This window comes from Rattus norvegicus, chromosome X, assembly GCF_036323735.1.
Source record: "Rattus norvegicus strain BN/NHsdMcwi chromosome X, GRCr8, whole genome shotgun sequence".
Lineage (NCBI taxonomy): Eukaryota > Metazoa > Chordata > Mammalia > Rodentia > Muridae > Rattus > Rattus norvegicus.
Window position 1 is genome coordinate 54171528 of NC_086039.1, and position 21762 is coordinate 54193289.

The 21762-nt window shown below is 41.8% G+C and overlaps 1 protein-coding gene across 10 annotated transcripts in view; it reads right to left on the reverse strand.

The window, feature by feature from the left end:
* Gk (glycerol kinase) overlaps positions 1-18413 on the reverse strand; it is an 83233-nt gene extending 64820 nt beyond the window's left edge. For 8 of the 10 annotated variants that reach the window (XM_008773276.4, XM_006256988.5, XM_063280322.1 and 5 more), the window contains exon 1: positions 18031-18282. In XM_008773276.4, coding sequence (XP_008771498.1) covers positions 18031-18108 — 78 coding nt within the window. In that variant the 5' untranslated portion in view covers positions 18109-18282. Of the gene's footprint in view, positions 1-18030 lie in introns of all 10 variants that reach the window. The other 2 variants (XM_006256987.5, NM_024381.2) reach the window with 2 other exon arrangements.
* Positions 18414-21762: the final 3349 nt, after the last annotated feature.

A 21762-nucleotide genomic window follows, 5' to 3' on the forward strand; every position in this document is an offset into this window, starting at 1 on the left:
TAAAAAAAACAAAGTTATATACATAATCCACACAATTTCAATGAAATAAAGCAACGCATTTTTAAAAATTTAGCAACACTCTTTGTTAGACCTCGTTTTTATCAGTTAATACTCTGGTACTTGAGTATCAATTTTTTATGGTCTCAGAAGAATGCATAACTTAACTAAATTTTACTCTCCAAATCACTGTGATTACAGCATAGAAGTCATTTCTAATCAGTTCCTAGAGTAGTGCCATGCCTCAGATTCCTGTAGGAGAAAACAAACCTGCTCAGTGCAGACTGAAAAAAGCAACAGTAAAATGAGAACACTCTCTGACCCGCTGTCATAACGTCACCCATTTTTCTGGAGAAGTGATAAACATAAAGCAAGAAGGCAAATTCTAAAGTTCTTTGAGGAGATAAAATATCTTATAAATCAAAGGTTAACTCAACACCATAAAAAAACCCTGACAGAACTCCATGTCATATCGTATGATTTACAACTCAGTACTAAAGATATGTGCCTACAATGTAGGCTCAGATAGCAGCAATTTATTGACACATCCCCAGGACACAGAATGCAACTTTGCACCTTTGTTGAAGATCTGAAAAATAATATGTTCTATTATAAGTACTTACTTGAAGACAAATTATCAGATAAGAAAAAATAGCCAAGTAGGTATGATTGGCTTGCACATGTAATCTAATAAACTGGGAGGCAGACGCAGGAGACTTGCTTGATTTTAGCTATCTACATATTGAGTTACAGTCAGCCAGGAGAACATGGTAAATAAACAAACATGCCAAACAGACAAAAAGAAGGAAGAGATGGATAGCATGAGATGGTAGAGTGCTAGCGAGGTATAGTTCTAGGGGAAGAATACTTACCAAGCATATGCTACAAGCCTTGGGTTTAAAACCCAGAACTGCATAAAATTAAGTGTAGGGATATATACCTATAAAGCTACAATTCTAGCACTTAGGAGTTATTGGCAAGAAGATCAAGATTTTAAGGCTAAGCTGGGCTACTTGAGACCCTGTCTGAATAAATAGTCAAGCATAATGACACATTCCTCTCATTCTAGCACTTGGGAGCAGGCAGAAGCAGGCAAACCTCTTTTGGAATCAACCTGGTCTACCATAGCAAGTACCAAACATAGCAAGGAATAGCTAGTGAGATGTTGTTTCAAAGTAAATAACAAACAAACAAACAAACAAACAAACAGAAATTGCAGAGGCTAGTTATGGGGACTCATACGTGTAATCCCAGAACTGGGGAGGTATATACAGGACTCCTCCCGAAATTGAAGCTAGCCTCAGTTGTATGTTAGGTTCCAAGCCAGTCTAGGCTACAGTGTGGGAATCTTTCTAGAGATTGGAGGAAACTGAAATGATAGCTCAATAAGAGCATCTTTCTAAAAAAAAAATAGTAGGGAGAATGGCTGGAGAGATGAGAAGGTGTGTGTTTGATGTGCAAATATGAGAACCTCAGTTAGACTCACCAGCACTCACATTCAAAACGAAGCTTGAGTTTATGTGCCTGTAACCCCAGCATTGGGTAATGAAGACAAGGCTGTCCCCTTGAAGCTCACTTGACAGCCAGCCAAGACCAAATGGCAAGCTATCAGGGACTTTGTCTTAAAGGAATAAGCTAGAAATCAACACGGCAAAATACATATTTTATGTACATGTGCATACATGGATACATACACCCATACACTCACATGTGTCCAATGTAGCCACCATACACATGCAAAAAGAAATGAAGATACCCCCTTTCAAAGCCCAGCATGGTTATATTGGTTGTTATGGTTAATTTTTTCCAAGTTGACTTCAGAAGCCTTTACCAAGTCTGCCTCCAGTAATACCATCAGTTGAAAGGATGAGCAAGATTGTGAGTTTGAGGTCAACCTAGGCTCCAGGAGACCCTGTCTCAGAAGAACAACCAAAACCAAAGCACAACAAGGTTGCAGGAATAAGAAGACATGCTAGAGAACCCATGGCCCAGCATTTTCAAACAGTGCTTATTGCTTCTCTAGGACTTTTCAGGAGCTGGGAAGGAGAGACAAAAACCTCCAGATGGTCCTGTGGACTAAGTTTACATTCTGACTTCAGCTTCAAGCTTCAAGTTCTTTTAAAAATAAGGTTAACAATAAAGTTTTAAGAACTAGAACCCATGGCTCTAATATAGTATACTGATATTTACCAGGTGAGAGCCAGGAGATTAGACAGTACTGACAAATGGTACAATACCAATTCAGTGTGTGCTGGTTAGTTTTCTGTCAACATGACACAAGCTAGAGTCATCAGGGAGGAGGGAGCCTCAGTTGAGAAAATGCCTCCATAAGATCAGGCTGTAGGTAAGCCTATAGGGTATGTTCTTATTAGAGAAGTCCCAGTCCACTATAGGGAGGGCATTCCCTGTGCTGGTGGTCCCAGGTTCCATAAGAAAGTAGGCTAAGCAAGCCAAGATGAGCAAGACAGTAAGCAGTATCACTCCATGGCCTATGTATCAGTCCCTGCCTCCAGCTTCCTGCCCTGCTTGAGTTCCTGTTCTGACTTCGTCCAACAGCAATATGGAAGTGTAAGCTGAACAAAATCTTCCCTCCCCAAGTTACTTTGGTCAGTTGTTTAATCACAGCAAACACAGTGCTTTCCTACTTTGACATCATACTACCAAAACTATTACTTTAATTACCTATTCCAGAGTAATGATGCAGAGAAATCTTTCCACAATATAACTGCTAGGGATAGGAAGAACAAAAGACACATTGTATGCAGACATGTGGGAGTCAGATAAGGGCTCCCAGAAGAGGTAAGTTCTAAACTGGTTGAACAGAAATGGATTATGTGAAAGCAGGAAGTACATGTGTGCAGGGTGTATAGGTGGGCGAGAGTACACAATGACCTCTACTGCTATGATGGCTGAAGAACGTGACAAGGCTGGGCCCAGGAAAGCCACAGTATTGTACCTATCTTAATAAGTATGACACATGGAGAGTTCCATCGAGAGAGCAGCAATAGTTGAGACTGAGCCTAGTAACAAGGAAAGAGGAAGCATTCAGCGAGCACATGACATGTGGCAGGTTAGCATGTGGAGACAGTGTTACAAGACAAAGAAGACAGCAGGTAGAGCACAGGAAAAAATGCAGATGTGGAGGACCATATCTGTAATCCTAGCACTTGGGAGCCTAGAGCACAATTCTTGCAAATTTGAGTCCAGCCTGAGTCACATACTGAGTTCCAGATGGCCTGAAACCACAAGTCTCTGTCTCAATAAATGAATAAATTGCAAGTTTCAGTGTAGACAACGTCCCTTTGAGGTGCTGCTCTGGCTCAGAGTAAAGATGCTCAGCAGTCAGTTATTTCTATTTCCGGCCATCTAAAGGAATATCTATTCTCAGAATTTCACACGGGCCAGAGAAACGGACAAAAGCTTCATGTTGGGCATAATTCAGAGGCAACCCCCCCCACACACACACACACAAAAACAAACAAACAATAAAAACACAGGGCCTGGAGGCACACAACACTTGGGGAGGTTATAACATAATAGTAAAACATTTGCTTGGGTCCAGATTTAGATTCTCAGTATCAAAATAATAATGGATGAGGCTAGAGAGATGGCTCAATGGTTAAGAACACTGCTGCTCTTCCAGAGGACCCAAGTTTTGTGTCCAACACTCATATGGTAGCTCACAAGCCTAACTCCAGTTCTAGAAGATCTGATGTGCTCTTCCAGTCCCCTTGGACACCACATACATACAGGCCATATACCCATACAAAAAAATTAAAGTAAAAGAGAGCAAGAAAAAGGTTAATATACAGGTTAATATATGGGCTGGAGATACAGTATTGGTGATAGAATGTTTGCTAAGAATGCACAAAGCCCTGAGATAGGTGCTCCACACAATAAACCAGGAAAGGCAGTACATACCTATAAACTCTGCGTGCAGGCAATAAAGTCAGGAGAATCAGAACTTGAGGTTATCATCAACTCATGGTTAGCCTGAACTATGAGTTCTCATGTACATAAAAATAAAAATTAAAGGAGGAGGGACTTTGGCACGGTGTAGATATAGTATATATCCAGTTGCTGTTTTCAGTACTAGAATTATTCCTCTCTCCTCATTCTACCTTTTTACTCTGATTACTGCATTACCCAGAAAGGATAGGAGCAGAATTAGATGTCACAAGATCTGAGCGGGGCAATGTGGAATCCTAACACTTAGGAGGTAAGAGGCAGGAAGATCTGGAGTTCAAAGCCAGCCTTGGTTACATAGCAAATTCAAAGGTTTGGGCTAAGTGAAATTCTGCCTCAAAACAGACAAACACATAAATCAAAAAGAAAAAAGTTAACATGTCACCAGATCTCTATTTCACCTCTACAACTAAATTACTATTCAATTTCAGAGATAGTATGGACTGCAGAATCAGTTATTTAAATTTTAAATTTACATATTTTAAAAATGTCACTTTAAAAGTTTTACAATAATATGCTGAAACATTATGATGTATACATTCCCTAACTTGTGAAAGTGTCATAGAAAGAGGACATGCTCACTTTCCTGAGTATCCTGTAGGGTTTGCCTCTGTCATCCTGTTACAAATTTAGTCACACCATAAACATGCATATTCCTTTTCCTACCCACACAAACCTTCCAACAGCCTACTCTTTTATGGTACACTAAAATTTACTATGTGATAAGACATTATTCAGGAACGTAGGCTGGGTATGGTGGCACATGACTATAATCCCACTATTTGGGTTTAGAGGCAGGAACATTAGCAGCTCAAGGTCATCCTCAGCTACATGGCCAGTTTGAGGCCAGCCTGTACCACATTAGATCCTATGTCAAAGACCAAAAACAAAATTGGAGAAAGAAAACCATTTTACACAAACTTGGATGTCCAAAAATAAAAACACTAGCCACAAATGCGTTACATTGCAAAACTGACCTGAAAAGGGTTAATGGTCTAATGCTACAGAAGATAGCATGGAAATTATATTGTTTCTTTTTTAAAAGATTTATTTATTCATTTTATGTACTTAAGTTTTAAGTACATTTTAAGTACACTGTGGCTAGCTGTCTTCAGACACCCCAGAAGAGATTTACATTACATTACAATCATCACAGATGGTTGTGAGCCACCACGTAGTTGCTGGGAATTGAACTCTGGAACTCTGGAAGAGCAGTCAGTGCTCTTAACAGCTGAGCCATCTCTCAGTGCATCATTTTTAAAAATGATCTATTTATTTTATGTACATGAGTACTGTCACTGCCTTCAGACACAGCAGAAGAGGGCATCAGATCCTATTACAGATGGTTGTGAGCCACCATGTGGTTGCTGGGAAATGAACTCAGGAAGTCTGTAAGAACAGTTAATGCTCTTAACCGCTGAGATATCTCTCCAGTCCCCCCCCCCCCCTTTTTTTTACTTAAACAAGATCTTGCTGCATAGCCCAAGCTCGGCTCCAATTTGCAATCCTTTTGCCTTGTGTAATGGCTATTCCTGGTTGTCAAGTTAACTATATCTGGAATGAATTACAATCCAGAATTGGAAGGTTCACCTGTGATCTGGATCTTGAGGCACAGTGGTTATGAACCACCAGAGACTAAGGCAAGGTGATCTCGGAGTTCAAGGTCATCTGGGACAAAGCAAGTCCCAGATCCAGGCATGTTTGTTTACATGTTAATCTGGGCCACACCTTCTGCTGGAGACCTGCATATGGACATTGGAAGAAAGAAATTCTCTTCTTTGCCTGCTTACCTTGTGGGATTGAGCAACTGCTACATCCTTGGACTTCTATTCACAGCTGCTTCTGACCATTGTTGGAGAGTTGGATTACAGACTAAGTCATCAACAAATTCCCTTACTATATATAGAGACTACCCATAAGTTCTTTGACTCTAGAGAACCCTGACTAATACACAAGTTGGCACCAGGAGTGGTTCTAGAGGAGCAGAAGTATAAGGATGAATCTTTTAAGAATCTGGAATTGGTTTAATAATTCATCAACACCTTTAACTACTGAAACCTCTCCAGATACTCTCTCTCCTGGGAATTTGGAGAATATTGAAGGCCATTGGTGGAAACTATATTTCAAACTTAAAGAAGCTAATGCCTTGGATTATCTCAATCCATCAATTGTAACTGACGAAGAATCAGGTGACCCAGTGTACAATACTTTCTATAAGTTGGGAGAAAATTTGGAAAATGACTTTGCTGGCTTGTTGTTCTTAATATCTCTGGAAAAATGGATAAGGTAAAAGAATGAGCTATATGATAAAATTGAACAGCTCCAGATGAAAATAATCAATCTAAAGATTTCTAAATGTGCCCTTAAAGAAAATCTTCTCTCCAGCAGCCAGAGCTTGAGTTGCAGAAAAATCAAACTGAAGCCCTCATTATAAGGTTGGCTGAGTTACAGTGAAAATTCAAGTCTCAGCCTCAGAGAGTGTCACTGTTAAAGGGCATTAATTGACAAAGAATGGGATCCTATAACTTGGGATGGGAATGTATATATAGGAGGACCCTGTTGAAGCTGAGAATTTTGAATGTTCAGATTCTCAAGGGTTTATTTACCCCACTTGAGGAAGTTGTACCCTCAGTCCCACCCCTTCAAATAATGCCTTTTTCACATGAGGAAATTAATCCCTCAGAGTCTGATGAACCAGCAGTGACTTTCCCTGAAGAAAATGCTGGACAATACTAATGTTCCTCAAGGCCCACCAATAGTTTCTTCTAGACCTATAACTAGACTCAAGGCAAAGCAGGCCCCTAGAGTGGACGTAGAAAGTGTAGTCCATGAGGAAATGTGCTACACTAAGGAGCTTAATGAGTTTGCTCATTCAAGCAGAAGTCTGGGGAATGTGTATGGGAATGGATTTTAAGGATGTGGGATAATGGGGGAAGGAACATGAAACTAGATCAGGCTGAGTTTGTTGACATGGGCACTCTAGGTGGAGAGTCTAGGTTCAATATGGAAGCTCGCACAGTTAAAATAAAAAAGGTGTCAGAGGTTTGTTTGCATGGTTGACGGAACCATTTATCAAATGATGGCCTACTGTGAGGGAGTCGGAGATGCCTGATATCCCTTGGCTTAGTGTTAACGAAGGGATTTTAAGGCTCAGGGAAATTGCAGTACTAGAGTGGATAACCTACTATTGTGTGGATAACCTATTGTGTAAAACCTACTCCTCCACAATGGGAAGGCCCAGAAGATATGCCCTTCACAGATCCTGTAAGATATAAACTGGTAAGATGGGCAGCAGTACATTTGAAGAGTTTTGTTCTTGCCCTTTTACTTGTACTAGACCTTAGGGTTAGAGATGCTGTTGTTCTCAATTAGATGAATTAGATGCAATGGGTTTAATTGGGCCCCAAGGTAACAAGGGCCAAGTGGCAGCATTGAATAGCCAGAGACAAAGTGACCGTAGTTATTATAATGAGCAGCGTAGACAAAATGCTTATAATGACACAGCCCAAATAGCCAGCACAGGAGAGGTGAAATTTATGATGGTATGACTAGTTCAGACCTTTGGAACTGGCTAATCAGTCATGGTGCTTCCAGGCATGAAATAGATAGGAAGTCTACTGCATATCTGTTTGATCTCTATAAGCAAAAATTCTCAAACAAATGAAAGAAAGGCTACATTGGATGATGGCAAAAGACAATCTCGGTCAGTGAATCAGTTTCCAGACTTGAGCCAGTTTGCAGACCCAAACCCCTTGAATGAAGGGATGGCCAGGTTTCCCTGAGGAAGGATCTTGATAAGACACCTAAAAGTTTTGCTGTTAGCCTTTCTCCAGTTCTTCCCTAGAGGGCCCTATAGCCGTAACTGTATACTGGGGGAAAGAAAATAATCAGACTTTCTGGGGTTTGGATACTGGTTCTGAATGACACTGATCCCAGGAGATCCCAAGAAACATTGTGGCCCTCCTGTTAAAGTAGGGGCTTATGAAGGACAGGTGATTAATGGAGCTTTAACTGGTGTCTGACTCACACAGTAGGTTCCTGAACACATCCTGTGATCATTTTCCCAGTTGCAGAATGTAAAATTGGGATAGATATACTTAGAAATTGACAGAATTCTCTCACATTGGTTCCCTGACCTGTAGAGTAAAGGCTACTATTATGGTTGGAAAGGCTAAATGGAAGCCTTTAGAATTGCCTCTGCCAAAGAAAATAGTGAATCAAAAACAGTATTGTATTCCTGAAGGAATTGCAGAAACTACTGCCACCATCAAGGACTTAAAGGATGCAGGGGTGGTGGTTCCCACCACATCTCCCTTTAACTCTCCTATTGGGCCAGTGCAGAAAACAGATGGATCATGGAGAATGACAGTTGAATATCGAAAACTAAATCAGGTAGTAACTCCAATTGCAGCTGCTGTACCAGATGTAGTTTCATTACTTGAGCAAATTAACACACCTCCGGGTACCTGGTAGGCAGCTATTGCCTTCTTCTTGGTACCTGTCCATAAGGACCACCAGAAGCAATTTGCTTTCAGTTGGCAAGGCCAGCAGTATACTTTATAGTTTGGCCTCAAGGATATATTAACTCTCCTGCCCTGTGTCATAACTTAGTAAAAGGGATCTTGATCATCTGTCTCTTCCACAAAATATTACATTGGTGCACAATATTGATGACATTGTGCTGATTGGACCAACTGAGCAGGAAGTAGCAACTACTTCAGACTCATTGGTAACACATATGTGTATCAGAGGATGGGGAAACAAATCCAAATTCTTAGTAGTCCAGTGGTGTGGGGCATGCAGAGACACTCCTTCTAAGGTGAAAATATGTTATTGTACCTGGCCCCTCCCACAACCAAGAAAGAAGCACAACCTTTAGTGGGTCTATTTGGATTCTGAAGACAGCGCATTCCTCACCTGAGTGTGTTACTCAGGCCCATTTACCAAATGACTTGGAAAGCTGCTAGCTTTGTGTGGGGTCTGGAACAGAAGGCCCTACAACAGGTCCAGGCAGCTGTGCAGGCTGCTCTACCACTTGGACCATGTGATCCAGCTGACCCAATGGTACTTGAGGTGTTGGTGGCAGATAGAGATGCTATTTGGAGCCTCTGGCAGACCCCTGTAGGTGAATCACAGAAGAGACCTTTGAGATTTGGGGGCAAAGCTCTACCATCATCTGCAGACAACTATTCTCCCTTTGAAAAACAGCTCTTGGCCTGCTATTGAGTCTTAGTGAAAATTGAATGTTTGACAATAGGACACCAGGTTGCCATGCAACCTGAACTGCCCATCATGAGCTGGGTGTTATCAGACCCTCCAAGTCATAAAGTAGGATGTGCACAGGAACAGTCTATTATCAAATGGAAGTGGTATATATGATTGGGCCCGGGCAGGTCCTGAGGGCACAAGCAAGTTACATGAAGAAGTTGCTCAAATGCCTATGGTTTCTGCTCCTGTTACAATGCCATTTGCTGCAAGCATGTACCTATAGTCTCATAGGGTGTACCCTAAGATTGGCTGACTAAAGAAGAGAAGGCTAGGACCTGGTTTACTGACGACTCTGCACATTATGCAGGCACTACCCAGGAGTGGACAGCTGCAGATTACAACCTCTTTCTGGGACAACCCTGAAAGATACAGGTGGAGGAAACTTTTCACACTGGTCAGAACATCAGGCAGTACACATGGTTCTACAGTTTGTTTGGAAGAAGAAATAGCCAAAAGTACGATTATTCACTGACTCATGGGCTGTAGCCAATGGATTGGCTGGATGGTCAGGGACTTGGAAAGATCATGATTGGAAAACTGGTGAGAAAGACATCTGGGTAAGAAGTACGTGGACAGATCTCTCTAAATGGGCAAAGGATGTAAAAATACTTGTGACCCATGTAAATGCTTACCAAAAAGTGACTTTAGCTGAGGAGGAGTTCAATAATCAAGTGGATATGATGACCCGTTCTATAGACAGTCATCCTCTTTCCCCAGCCATCCCTGTCATTGCTCAATGGGCACATGAACAAGTAGCCATGGTGGCCAAGATGGAGGTTATGCTTGGGTTCAACATCATGAACTTCCACTCACCAAGGCTGACCTGGCTACAGCTGCTGCTGAATGCCAGATCTGCCAACAGCAGAGCCCCCAGATATGGCACCATTTCTTTGGGTGACCAGTCAGCAACCTAGTGGCAGGTTGACTACATTTACCACTTCCTCTGTGGAAAGGACAATGTTTTGTTCTTACTGGAGTAGATCCTTATTCTGGTTATGGATCTGCCTTTCCTGCACGTAATGCTTCTGCCAAAACCACCATCCGTGAACTTACAGAATGCCAACATCATCATGGTATTCCACATAGCATCATTTCTGACCAAAGAACTTATCTCATAGCCAGAGAAGTGAGATGTGGGCCCATGATTATGGAATCCACTGGTCTTACCATGTTCCCCATCATTCTGAAGCATCTGGTCTGATAGAAAGTTGGAATAGCCTTTTGAAGATGCAGTTACAGTGCCAATTAGGTGGTATCAGCATGGAGGGCTGGGGCAAAGTTCTTCAGAAGGCAGTATATGCTTTGAATCAGCATCTGATATATGGTAGAGTTTCCCCCATAGCCAGGATCCATGGACCCAGGAATCAAGGGGTGGAAAAGAGAATAGTTCCACTCACTATCACTCCTAGTGACCTTCTAGGAAAATTTCTGCTTCCTGTCCCCACAACTCTAAGTACTGCTGGCCTAGAAGTTTTGGTTCCAGAACTGAGCCACTGCTAGATCCTTAGACTTCCATTAACAGATGCTTGTGACTATTGTTGGGGAGTTGGACTACAGACTGTAAGTCATCAGCAAATTCCCTTACTATATAGAGACTACCCATAAGTTCTGTGACTCTAGAGAACCCTGACTTAATATATACCTTGGTATCATAAGATTACAGACACGCATTATCACAACATTTCCTAACAATGAAATTACAGGGACCAGTGAGAAGTGTCATTAGGTAGAGGCATTTGCTACCAAGCCAGAGGATCTGAGTTCAATTTCTGATATGAACATGATTGAAGAGTCAACTCTGGCAAATTGTCCTCTGACCTTCACACAACACACATATGCATACACAGAGATACAGCTTTACCAAATAAAATGTAATTTTAAAACATTTTGAATTTTTGAATGAAATCAGGGCCTAGAGAAATGCCTCAATAGCTAAGAGCACTTGGTGACAAATCATGAGAACCAGAGTTGGAATCCTAGTATTCACATGGGATAACTTCAGTTCCAAGTGATCTGACACCCTCTTCTGGCCTCTATAGGACTCACACAGACACATATATACAGATACAAACATACAAAAGTAAATAAAAATCTTAAAAATTAAAAAAAAAAACAGGGACTGGATAAATGGCCCCACTTGTTCTTCTAGAGGAACCAGATTCAAGTCCCAGTAACCACATGGCAACAACTATCTCTAACTCCAGTTCCAGGAGATCTGATGCCCTCTTCTGGCCTCTGACTTCATCAGGTATCCATGTAGCACACAAACACAATGCAGGCAAAACATCCATACATGTAAAATAAAATAATATTTTTAAAGGCAAAAGTTTTCTGGTATGATGGTTCAAGGGCAAAGGTGCTTGCTGCCAAGCCTGACAACCTGAGTTCAATTTTCAAGACCTACATGGTTAAATGACAGAATGAGCTCCAAGAAGTACAGGTTTTTTTCAAGTACACACATAGAGACACACACACACTATATTTAAGAAAAATTTTAATGAAATTGTAGGCTAGGTGTGGTGGTACACATCTGCAAGCCCAGCATGTTGGACGTGGAGACAGGTGGATCAGGAGTTATCCATGGCTATATACTGAATTTACTGAGTTTAAGACTAGCCTTGCATAAGTTCATATGAAACAAGTTCGTAAAGGAAGACATGTAGTTATATAGCTCCTATCTTGCATTACAAGGCCTGTGCTTAGTCCCTAGTACCACAAAATATTTTATTTCAAGACATGCTAACATCTACTAGCTACTGGCCAAATTTTACATTTCCCAAGTTTTTCATTCAGTCGACATATCTCAGCCCCACAATGTTCATGTTGACTCATGAACTTGCTCATATATAGTAAGTAACTATTGCATGCCTTTAGGGAAGATCAAAATTGAAAGCTCCTAAAAGCTGGGCATGGTGGTTCATTCCTGTAACCTCAGCACTTAAAAAGGTGAGGCAGGAAGATAGTCACGTGCTTGAGGCTAGCCTAGATTACATTGTGAGTTCCAGGCAAGCCTGGGTTCCAATGGTAAGACTGTCTCAAAACAAACAACCCCCCCCCAAAAAACCCAACCCATATGTGTTGAATAAGAAAGGAGAAAGAAAAAAGGAAGGAAGGAAGGAAGGAAGGAAGGAAGGAAGGAAGGAAGGAAGAAAGAAAGAAAGAAAGAAAGAAAGAAAGAAAGAAAGAAAGAAAGAAAGAGGGAAACCTGCCTATAAGCCTTTTGAGATCTCTAAGTATAATGAGACAACTGGGGCCAAGGCACTGTTTCTTGCCAAAGTAAGCATGGGACTACAATTCTTGTCATTCTTCATAAACACTGGTAGTTGGAACAAACCGATTACACAACCATTATCCACGATGACACACCTGAGCCCTACCCAGGACCCACTGAACCTGAGTCACAAAATGATCATAACCTGTAGGACTTACTCAAAGCAGTATTTATTCATATCTTGTGAAACCAATTAGTAAGAATATTTTTCTTGGTGGACAGTCATTCATGTATGGCTCTAATCCTATAATCAAAGGTGACACGTGACTTGTTGGGTCCTCCCTCAATTTCTCCTGTCTTCATCATTCTCCAAGCAGTAGTATAATCTGCCTCAGAGTATAAAAGACTTGGACTTGAATTCTTGTTCCACCAGTTATTAGGTGGCATGTGACCTTGGGCCCAATGCTCAAATCCTCAGTCACAATCTCATCACCCAGGTAAAGGCATGTCCCTGAACACTACACCTCATCAAATGACAGTAGAGAATATCCTTGACATATTGCAAGTCACAACATTCTCCAAAACTTTTTGTAAACATTTGACTTAATGGGAAAAAATTAAGTTACCGAAGTAAAGAAGGAAGTTGCTTTAGCTGAAACTTCTTTCTCGTACAGGAATTGCCTCTCCTTAAAACCTGTTACACTAATTCTCTTTCCAAGAAGTCCCTACTCTGCAACCTGTGTAGCCATGTGCCAACACAGGTCCGCTTTCCTATCAGACAAGTTGGGGATTTTCCTCTAGTACAAAACAGTTGCACCGGATCCCAAAACTTAGTTCTGAGACAAGTTGAGAAATAAACATGGGGGTGGAGGAAATGGCTCAGTGGGGAAATGTGTGTTCCACCAAACCGGATGATCTGAGTTCAATCAACCAGACCTACCAGGTGGAAAGAAAGAAGCAACTCTCAAGCCAGGTGGTGGTGGTTCACACCTTCAGTCCCAGCATTAGGAGGCAGAGAAGGTGGTGTGGTTTAGACAGAGAGTTCCGGGTCAGGGCTATAACTTTGTCTCGGAAAAAAAAAATTAACTAAAATGACAAAAGTGGCTCTCACAAGTTGTCCTCTGACTTCCACACAAGTGCCATAATGAGTGTGTGTGTGCATGCACACATATTAACATACAGTAAATAACTAGATAAAATGTAAGAAATAAATTTGAAAGAAAGAAACGTGATCAAAAGGAAAGGACTAGGGAGGTGTTTCAGTGGTTCGGAACACTTGTTCTTCTAGGGGGACCCATGTTCAAGTCCTGGTACCCATATGGTGGGTTACAACCATCTGTAACTCAGGTTTCCGGAGATCAGACAGACCCTTCTGGCTTCCTTGGGCATTGCACACATGTGGTACACATATAAGAATGCAAGCAAAATGCCCATACATATAATGAAAACAGGGAATAAATTAGAGGGTCTACTACTAAAATCAAAGAGCACTTACTTAAGTATGTGTGAAGCTCACATTTGATCTTCAGCACCACAAAAATAAAAATAAAGTTCTACAGGAAGAGGGAAAAGCTCTGAGTAAAGGGAAAACTAAGAAGAGCAGTTAAACTATTATTTATAGGTAGAATAAAATCATAAAAAACAGATAGGCAACATAGAGTAAGAGAAAGCAGTCACCTTAGATGAAAGAACAGAAATATTTTGTACTACTAATAAATTTTTTACTAATAGAAAAGAGAAGAAAGCTTAATGAGGTTATTGGCCTCCAATAATTCAAATACGAAAATTAAAGGAAGACCAATTAGATTGTGTAAATATCTTTCCCTTTGGGAGCTTCCTTCCTATAACACTTCCTACACACTGCACCCTTTCCTGAGAAGGTAAGCAATGAACTTTGAGTCATCATTACAACGTGGAGCAGTAACACAGGAACAACTCCTGGGAATCACCTTGTGATCGAAACACTGACTCAGCAAATCCACCATCTCTACTCCCCAGGGAGTGCCTTACAACCAAAGGAAACGCTACCTTGCTAAACCATTCCCAAGTTTTCCCACTTACCCACTTGGCCTTTGAATTAGGAGTTCTTAGTTGTTTCTTAAGGAATGCACAATGTAATCCGTCAACATTTATTTTCAATTATTTGGCATTTAGTTTTCTTTTCTAAGACATGGTCCCATTGTGTAGCTCAAGTAAGCTTACAACTGAATAGCCCAGGGAACCCTCAGCAATCTTCCTACCTTAGGTTTCTAAGCACTGAGATTACAAATGTGTACCACCAAGACTGGAGAGATAGTTTAGGGGTTCTTCCAGAAGACCCAACTTCAGTTCTGCCCTCCTGCATCATGCAGCTACAGTGATTCCTTGTCCCCCAAAGGGACCCACATACATGTGAAATGCACACACACACACACACACACACACACACACACACACACATCTAAAGCAAAACAAAATAAAGAGGATAAGCCACCACATCAGACTTCTAATTTTTATACATCTTTTTCCAAGCAGAGAGGAATCTTCTGAAATTGAACATATGTTTTTAGTATGAAGTATCTACCTAGGGCCTTACATATCTTAGGTAGTGCTCTACAAGTGACCAAACATTCCCAGTTTGAAACATAATTTTTGTTTGTTTGGGTTTTTCTCTTTGTAGCTCTGGCTGTCCTGAAATCACTCCATAGACCAGGCTGGCCTTTGACTCAGAGATCTGCCTGCTTCTGCTTCAGGGATTAAAAGTATGTGACACCACTGCCAGGCAGTGTTGTTTTACATCAGTTTCACATAGCCCAGGCTGACCTAGTGGATATCAACTTCTCATCCTTCTGCCTATCTACCATGTATGGGGATTCCAGACATATATACCACCATCCATACCCAGCTTTTGAAACTTAATATTGTTCAGGTTACAAACTAAAAACCCCATATAGCATTATGAACTTGATAAATTGTTTTCCCTATCAATATAAAAAACATGCCTTTAGGTAACAAAATATGAAGGACCAGAAACCTGAGTAGGTAAAAAAGACTGCTTGGACTACAAAGGTAGCACTCTGAAAAACCCAAATGAAGGCAAGCTCATAAACCTGGCTAAGAAGGAAACATTTAAAGTTATAAACTATTTTACTCACGTTCATATAGAGCAAGGCTATACATACTTGGAAACTACTGTCAAACTTTACTTGGCTTTCCACAATGCTTTGAGTTAATAGTTGTTAAACACATATGAATTGGAAAGAGACAAAAAGAGCAGGGAAGTTTTGCCAGGGACTCTAAAGCACCATCTTTTATTGGAGTAAATGGAAGATCTGGCCTGATACACTAATGCCAATGTGCTTGTCCCCTTCAACCTGTCTGGCCCCTACAGCCATTAGCATGAGAATTTTTATAATTATTTGCATTAAATTTATTTCTTTTTGAGGTGTGTGTGTGCATACCATAGCACACATGTGAAGGTTAGAGGAAAGTTTGTGAGAGTTGTCTCTCTCATTCCACCATGTAGGTCCCCAGGACGAAGATCAGATCATTAAGATTGGCAGCAAGCACCTTTATCCATCCACTGAGTCATCTCTCCCACCCTTAGTGTGAAAATTCTCAAATATGGCTTCAACATTCAAAATATGGCTGATTGTGCTTATGTTCATAATTGTAGTACTTACGGGACTGAGACAAAATTACTACAAGTTTCAGACCGCTCTCTGCTAAGAGTGAGTCACTAACAACCTGAGCTATATAGCAACATCCTATCTTAAATAATCAGCTCATGGAGAGATGGCTTAGCAGCTGAAAGCACTGGGTACTCTTCCAAAAGACCTTCATATGATTGCCAGTATTCGCAGGGTAGTTCACAATTGTCTATAATTCAAATTCCAGGAGATCTGACACCCTCTTCTGGCCTCCTCAGGCAGTAGGCACACATGACTTACAAATAAACATGTAGACAAAATAGCCGCTCATATAAAATAAATACATTAAAATAACCCCAGTTATACAGTCCACGTTTAAATAAGCTCAGAAAAAGATAATGACTTTGTAGCTATATTATTGTTGCAGCTTATATTAATCAAATCCAGCCAAGCAGACTTATTTAGGATTCAGGATTACTTTATAAACATTTATATGAAGGTAAGACAAAGTGAACCCTACCTTTTGCTATCAAAAAAGTTTAAAATGCAGATGTGAAACAATGATTAGGAAACTCAAACCAGGGTTGTCCTTAAGGCATATTTAAATTGAAAGTGGACTGAAAGTTTCTCAATTACAAAAAAAAATGACTTCTCATGATCACAGTATCATGCAGTTTTTAGCCAAGTGCGAGTGGAAGAAAACACACACAGGTGCTGCTCATACACACAGGTATATGGGCTCACACTCACCATATAATACAGAAGAGTTGGGGATGTAGCTTAGTGACAGACTGCCTGCCTGCCTACCATGCTATAGGCAAGGGCATCAACCCCTAAGGGTACAAAGTAAATAAGTAATTGAATAAAAGTTGTGTTTGATAAAGAAATAAAAGAGGGGGGTAATTAATCACTAAATATTTACATCAACTCCAGGTTAGTCAAATGTCCACTGAAGCATGGGCTTTTAGCAGCTCTCTATTCACATAAATTACTTTGAAATTATCTCACTGAACTGAATGCTAGATCACTTCAAGAGCAAGTTTCCTAGCTGTGAGCAAGCAGTGGCTCATGCCTGTTATTCCAGCATTTGCCTGGCTGAGGCAGGAGGATCACGAGTTCCAGGCTTCTCTGGTGTGAACAGGCAGACCCCCCCATCTCAAAAGCAAAACAAAAAAGGAAAAGAAAAGAAGTGCTAAACTTCTTCACTGCAAAACGAACCAGCAAAGAGATATTTAAACAGCACCTCTTTATGGTAATTCTCGTCATGCATACTAAGTAGAATGGCCCTGTCACATTAAACAGTTGAGCAGAGTGGACAATATCTGATGAGAATGGTCAAAGTATCAGAATTGAAATTATTAAGCTCTTGAAATGAAATAAAGATAACAGAACATTGTAATGTGTCTGTTTCCCAATATGTTCCTCCACCCCCTCAGTAGCCTATCCTCTGCAATTTCTGTGGTAGAGGATGACAATGCATCAGCATGCTAATACTTTATTCGTTCTACCGCTTGAAAGGACACTATGTTGGGTTACCACAGCCGTGACACAGCTTTCCCTCCATCCAAGGACGTCCTGTGCCTAGCAGGCCAAACGCTCCTAGGGAGGACCACAGCGGTGTCAATGTGACCACCTGTCCCCTACTGCACCGGGGTTGCCCTGTGTGGATGCTCCAAGAGTAAAGAATCTCCCTATTGATATATGACCTGGCTCCACCACCAAGGCTGAGACTGCTCAACTCTACTGCGGGGGTGTGGGGGTCCTAGGAGGCTAAGATCTTCCCAGGCCAGGACAGAGCAATCCCAGAATGGTAGGTCCCCTCTTTGGCCTCCCTTACTTGCCCCAGCAGCTAGGGCCCAGGAGAACAAGAGGCGCGGACTGAGGACGCAACACCCCGCCTTTCCGTCCTCCAGTTAGTGTCCCAGTTCAGGGGCTGAGAAGATGTCACCCCGGACTCACCAAAAAACGTGTCGAGCTGGTACCCTGGTCCACTGCTCCCACCAATGGCCCCAGAACTGCTTTCTTCGCGGCTGCCATGGAAATCAGTCAGCTTCAGAGCCGAGAGCTTAACAGGGCTGGTCTCCGGGGTGACTGTGGAGGGCTGCGGAGGGCGGAGCAGGGAGAGCGGAGGGCAAGCAGCGCGCTTCTGCTGAAGGCTCACTGGGCTCCTAGGCAGCCCCTTTACTCGCGCCGGGCCGCGTCGCCCCGCCCCTCCGACTCAGGCCCCGCCCCTCCCTACATTCCCGGAGGCCTCGGGAGGCGTGGCAAAGGGGGGGGCGCTGTCTTCCGGGCCGGCCAATGAGCGACTACAGAAAGAGGCCCAGCAGCAGGCCAATCTGAGGGTTGTGAGACGTCACGGGGGCGGGGTCAGCGCCGGGCGGGGACGGTGGTCCGCGCGGTGGGTCACGTGGTTGGCGACGGGAGGAGCATCTGCCTTTAGCCAAGCTAAGGCTTAACGGAGGGCGGGGCCACACAGAACACTCCCCGCACCCGGCCCTGAGGCTTGAACAGAACCCTGAGACTTAAGCCCGCAGGAGCAACCTGGAGTGCCGAGCGGCCTCTTCCCTCTCTGGTAGGCTGTACAGAGCGCGACCTGAGTCGCCATTGGACGACACGGTTCTTTCGTCCCCGCGCTTCCCACGTCCCCCCGTGCTGAGCCCCTGCTAGTAACAATAAGCTCTTTTACCGGCATCATATCAGGGCGCGACCAGCTGCAGGAGCCAAGCGAACCCCTCACTTTTGTAGACCTGGGAAAAGGAATGCGGAAGTTATTTGGGCTTATAACCTAAGAAAAACGTATCAAACCATTATCTCCAGTATCTCAAGTTTGACCAACCATGAAGGAAACACTCAGCACCTCCCAGTCCTGAAGTGCTCTGGCCTTTTTTGCTTGGCTTCACTGAGTATACCCTCCCCTATGCACCATTTCCGCTCTCTTAAGCACTGTGAACTAGGTTGGGAGCAAATTGGGAATCTCACTTGACCTTGAATTTACCTTACCTAGATCCTTTGGAGGCATGTGTTCTAAAGGCTTTCAAACTTTGGACTGGACCTGGAGTGAGAAATAGTTTGCAAAACAACGTGGAGCTGGAGTTTGTGGGCTGCTCGTTGCACTTGCACTTTTTGTGTATAATTATATACTGTATACTCGTGTATATTTTAAAATATTTTCTGAAAGCACTTTTATCTATGCTATGCGTTCTATGTATTTCGTTGTATGGCATATCAGTTTTTAATATCTTGATTGGAAAAAAATCACTAAATTGAGCTAGGTGATTTAGTGCAAGTCTATAACCCACTATGGAAGAGGATCAGAAAGATGTTCAAGGCCATCCTTGGCTACCTTACAACCAAAAAAAGGGGAGGTGAGGAGGGAAGGAAGGAAACAAGCAAATATTGATTTTGTAAGCTACCATGCTGCCTGTCATCTTCAGACTTGATACTATTCCCAATGTCTCTCCATCCATTTCCCAAACCTCACACTATTTTGAGCACCTTACAATTTTTATTAGTTTACTCTATACCACCTCATTCATGCATATTTGTTTATATGTTTATATAGTTTTGCCTCACTTTCTCTTAAAGCACAATTTCCTGTCCTGGTGTTCCAGATGGGGACTGCTTATAGAGATGCTACACTTGCTGAGAACTGATAGCTTTCAGATAAGTCAGTACTTTTTGATTTCCTGGAATAAAATAAGAAGCAGACAGGCAGAATAGACAAATATTAAGACACTAGGCTAACTTCTCCATCAAATTTTTGATAGGCATTAATTGAATACATTATATGGGTAAGGATTCTCTTAGTTCTAGAAGTCAGTAAGAACAAAACCTTACTATGTTGAACCATTAAAAAAAAATCCTGACCACATCTGAACTTTAGCATAGTTGTGGCTCAGATTCCAACAGGACAGCAAATTATTTGTTTAGCAGCACAGTAGGGATCAGAATTCAGTCACTTCAGATGAAATGAAAGTACAACCACACGAAAGAACCTTAATTTAGGTGGTTCTTAGAATAGTGTATATCTCACAACTTTACTGCTGTCACCAAAACAAATGTGAAAAGTCACAATACTATTTTAATGTTCCCAAACCACTCAAATGTCCTCTTAAAAAACAAAACAAAAAAACAACAAACGTTTCCTAAATGGAAAAGTCTAGCTCACCCTATCTTAATTCCATACCCTAAATATTTACTCTAAACTTTCACAGATTTGTCTCCCTTTCATCTGGTCAGACAGATATGCCTGAGATCCCAGCACATGGGTAAGTAGAGACAGAATGATCAGGAATTCAAGGTAATCCTCAGCTCTATAGGGAAATGATACCAGAATGGGCTACATAAGACCTTGTCTTAAAAGGAAGGCAAAAAAATGGATTATTCTGCTTTTCTTCCCCCTTTCTCATCCCTTCAAGCCACAGCTTGGGTCCAAAAATTCTGTATAAATGTAAAGCTGAATTCTGGGTACTGTGACTGTTTTGATATTGTCAAATGAGACAGTGTTAAAATGTTGAAAGTAACACTAGGACAGCTGAGTTCTATACATTTGAGACCAGCCCAGCCTCCAGTGTCACCTCCAAGACTAGAATTTCATTCTGACATGAAATCTAGTGTCCTTCATAACAGCCTAAAAGAATGGAAGCTGAAGGGAATTAGAAAGAGAAATGGATAAGAAAAATGAGGTAAAAGGAAAAGCTGCTAGTATCATCCTTGATAATCCCCGACCACTAATATATATGTAAAGGCAAAGCAGCAGAAGAAATCCTAGTGTCTTGGCTCTGTCATCCAACACTTAATCTTCATGACCTCAAGTAACCCATGGCTTCCCTTTGCTCACTTGCAAAATAGGGAAAATGTCACTTATCATGACGTGAATGAGTTACCGGGACTTAACTGATGTAATGTCTCTGGAAGCACGGTTTGAGCAGTACAGCTAGGCAGGAAAGGCAAAATCCATGCCCTTTCATTGTCGAGTCATCTTATACCAAGGAAATCCAGGTGTGAAGGCTAGGAGGGAAGCGCTTCATGCAAATAGTTTAAGGAGTCTGAGTCATCTGAAGGATACTTACACTGGCATTATTTTCCTTCCCTTCCTCCCTCTCCCCCTTCACTTTTTCTTTCACCTGGTCTGAGGTAACCCACCCCAGCCCCTCCATCTCTATTTTGCCAAAAGGATATAAGTAGATCTTCTACCTCCACATCCTAGTGTTGGGGTTTCAGGTGTATGCCACCACCTCCAGCCCTTTCTGTCATGTTTTCTGACTGGTATAGCAGGAAGCCAGTGTTAACCCCTGCTAGAGAATCTTCAGTTGGTTCAGTTATTTCTTCTCTGTTTTATTCCTGCCGTTAATTTATTTATACAGACTTTGCATAAACAGAAAACACATTTTTCCCTACAGAATATTCTAGTAACACTCCTTGATCTCCTTATGTTTGTCTACTAATAATTAAGTTTTAGTTGGGTGTAGTGGCTTACACTTATAAGCCCAGCTACAAGGAGACTGAGACAGGAAGATTGCCAAGAGTTTGAGGTCAGCCTGGCTACAGCAGGAGATCCTGTCCTTTTAAAAATGCTGTCCTTGATTTTCAGTATATTTGGAAAGCTAACGTTTTCTTAATGCCTCCTGTGTTTTACTAATGTATATAGGTTGATATGAATAATAAAAACATAAGATGGAAAGTCAGTAT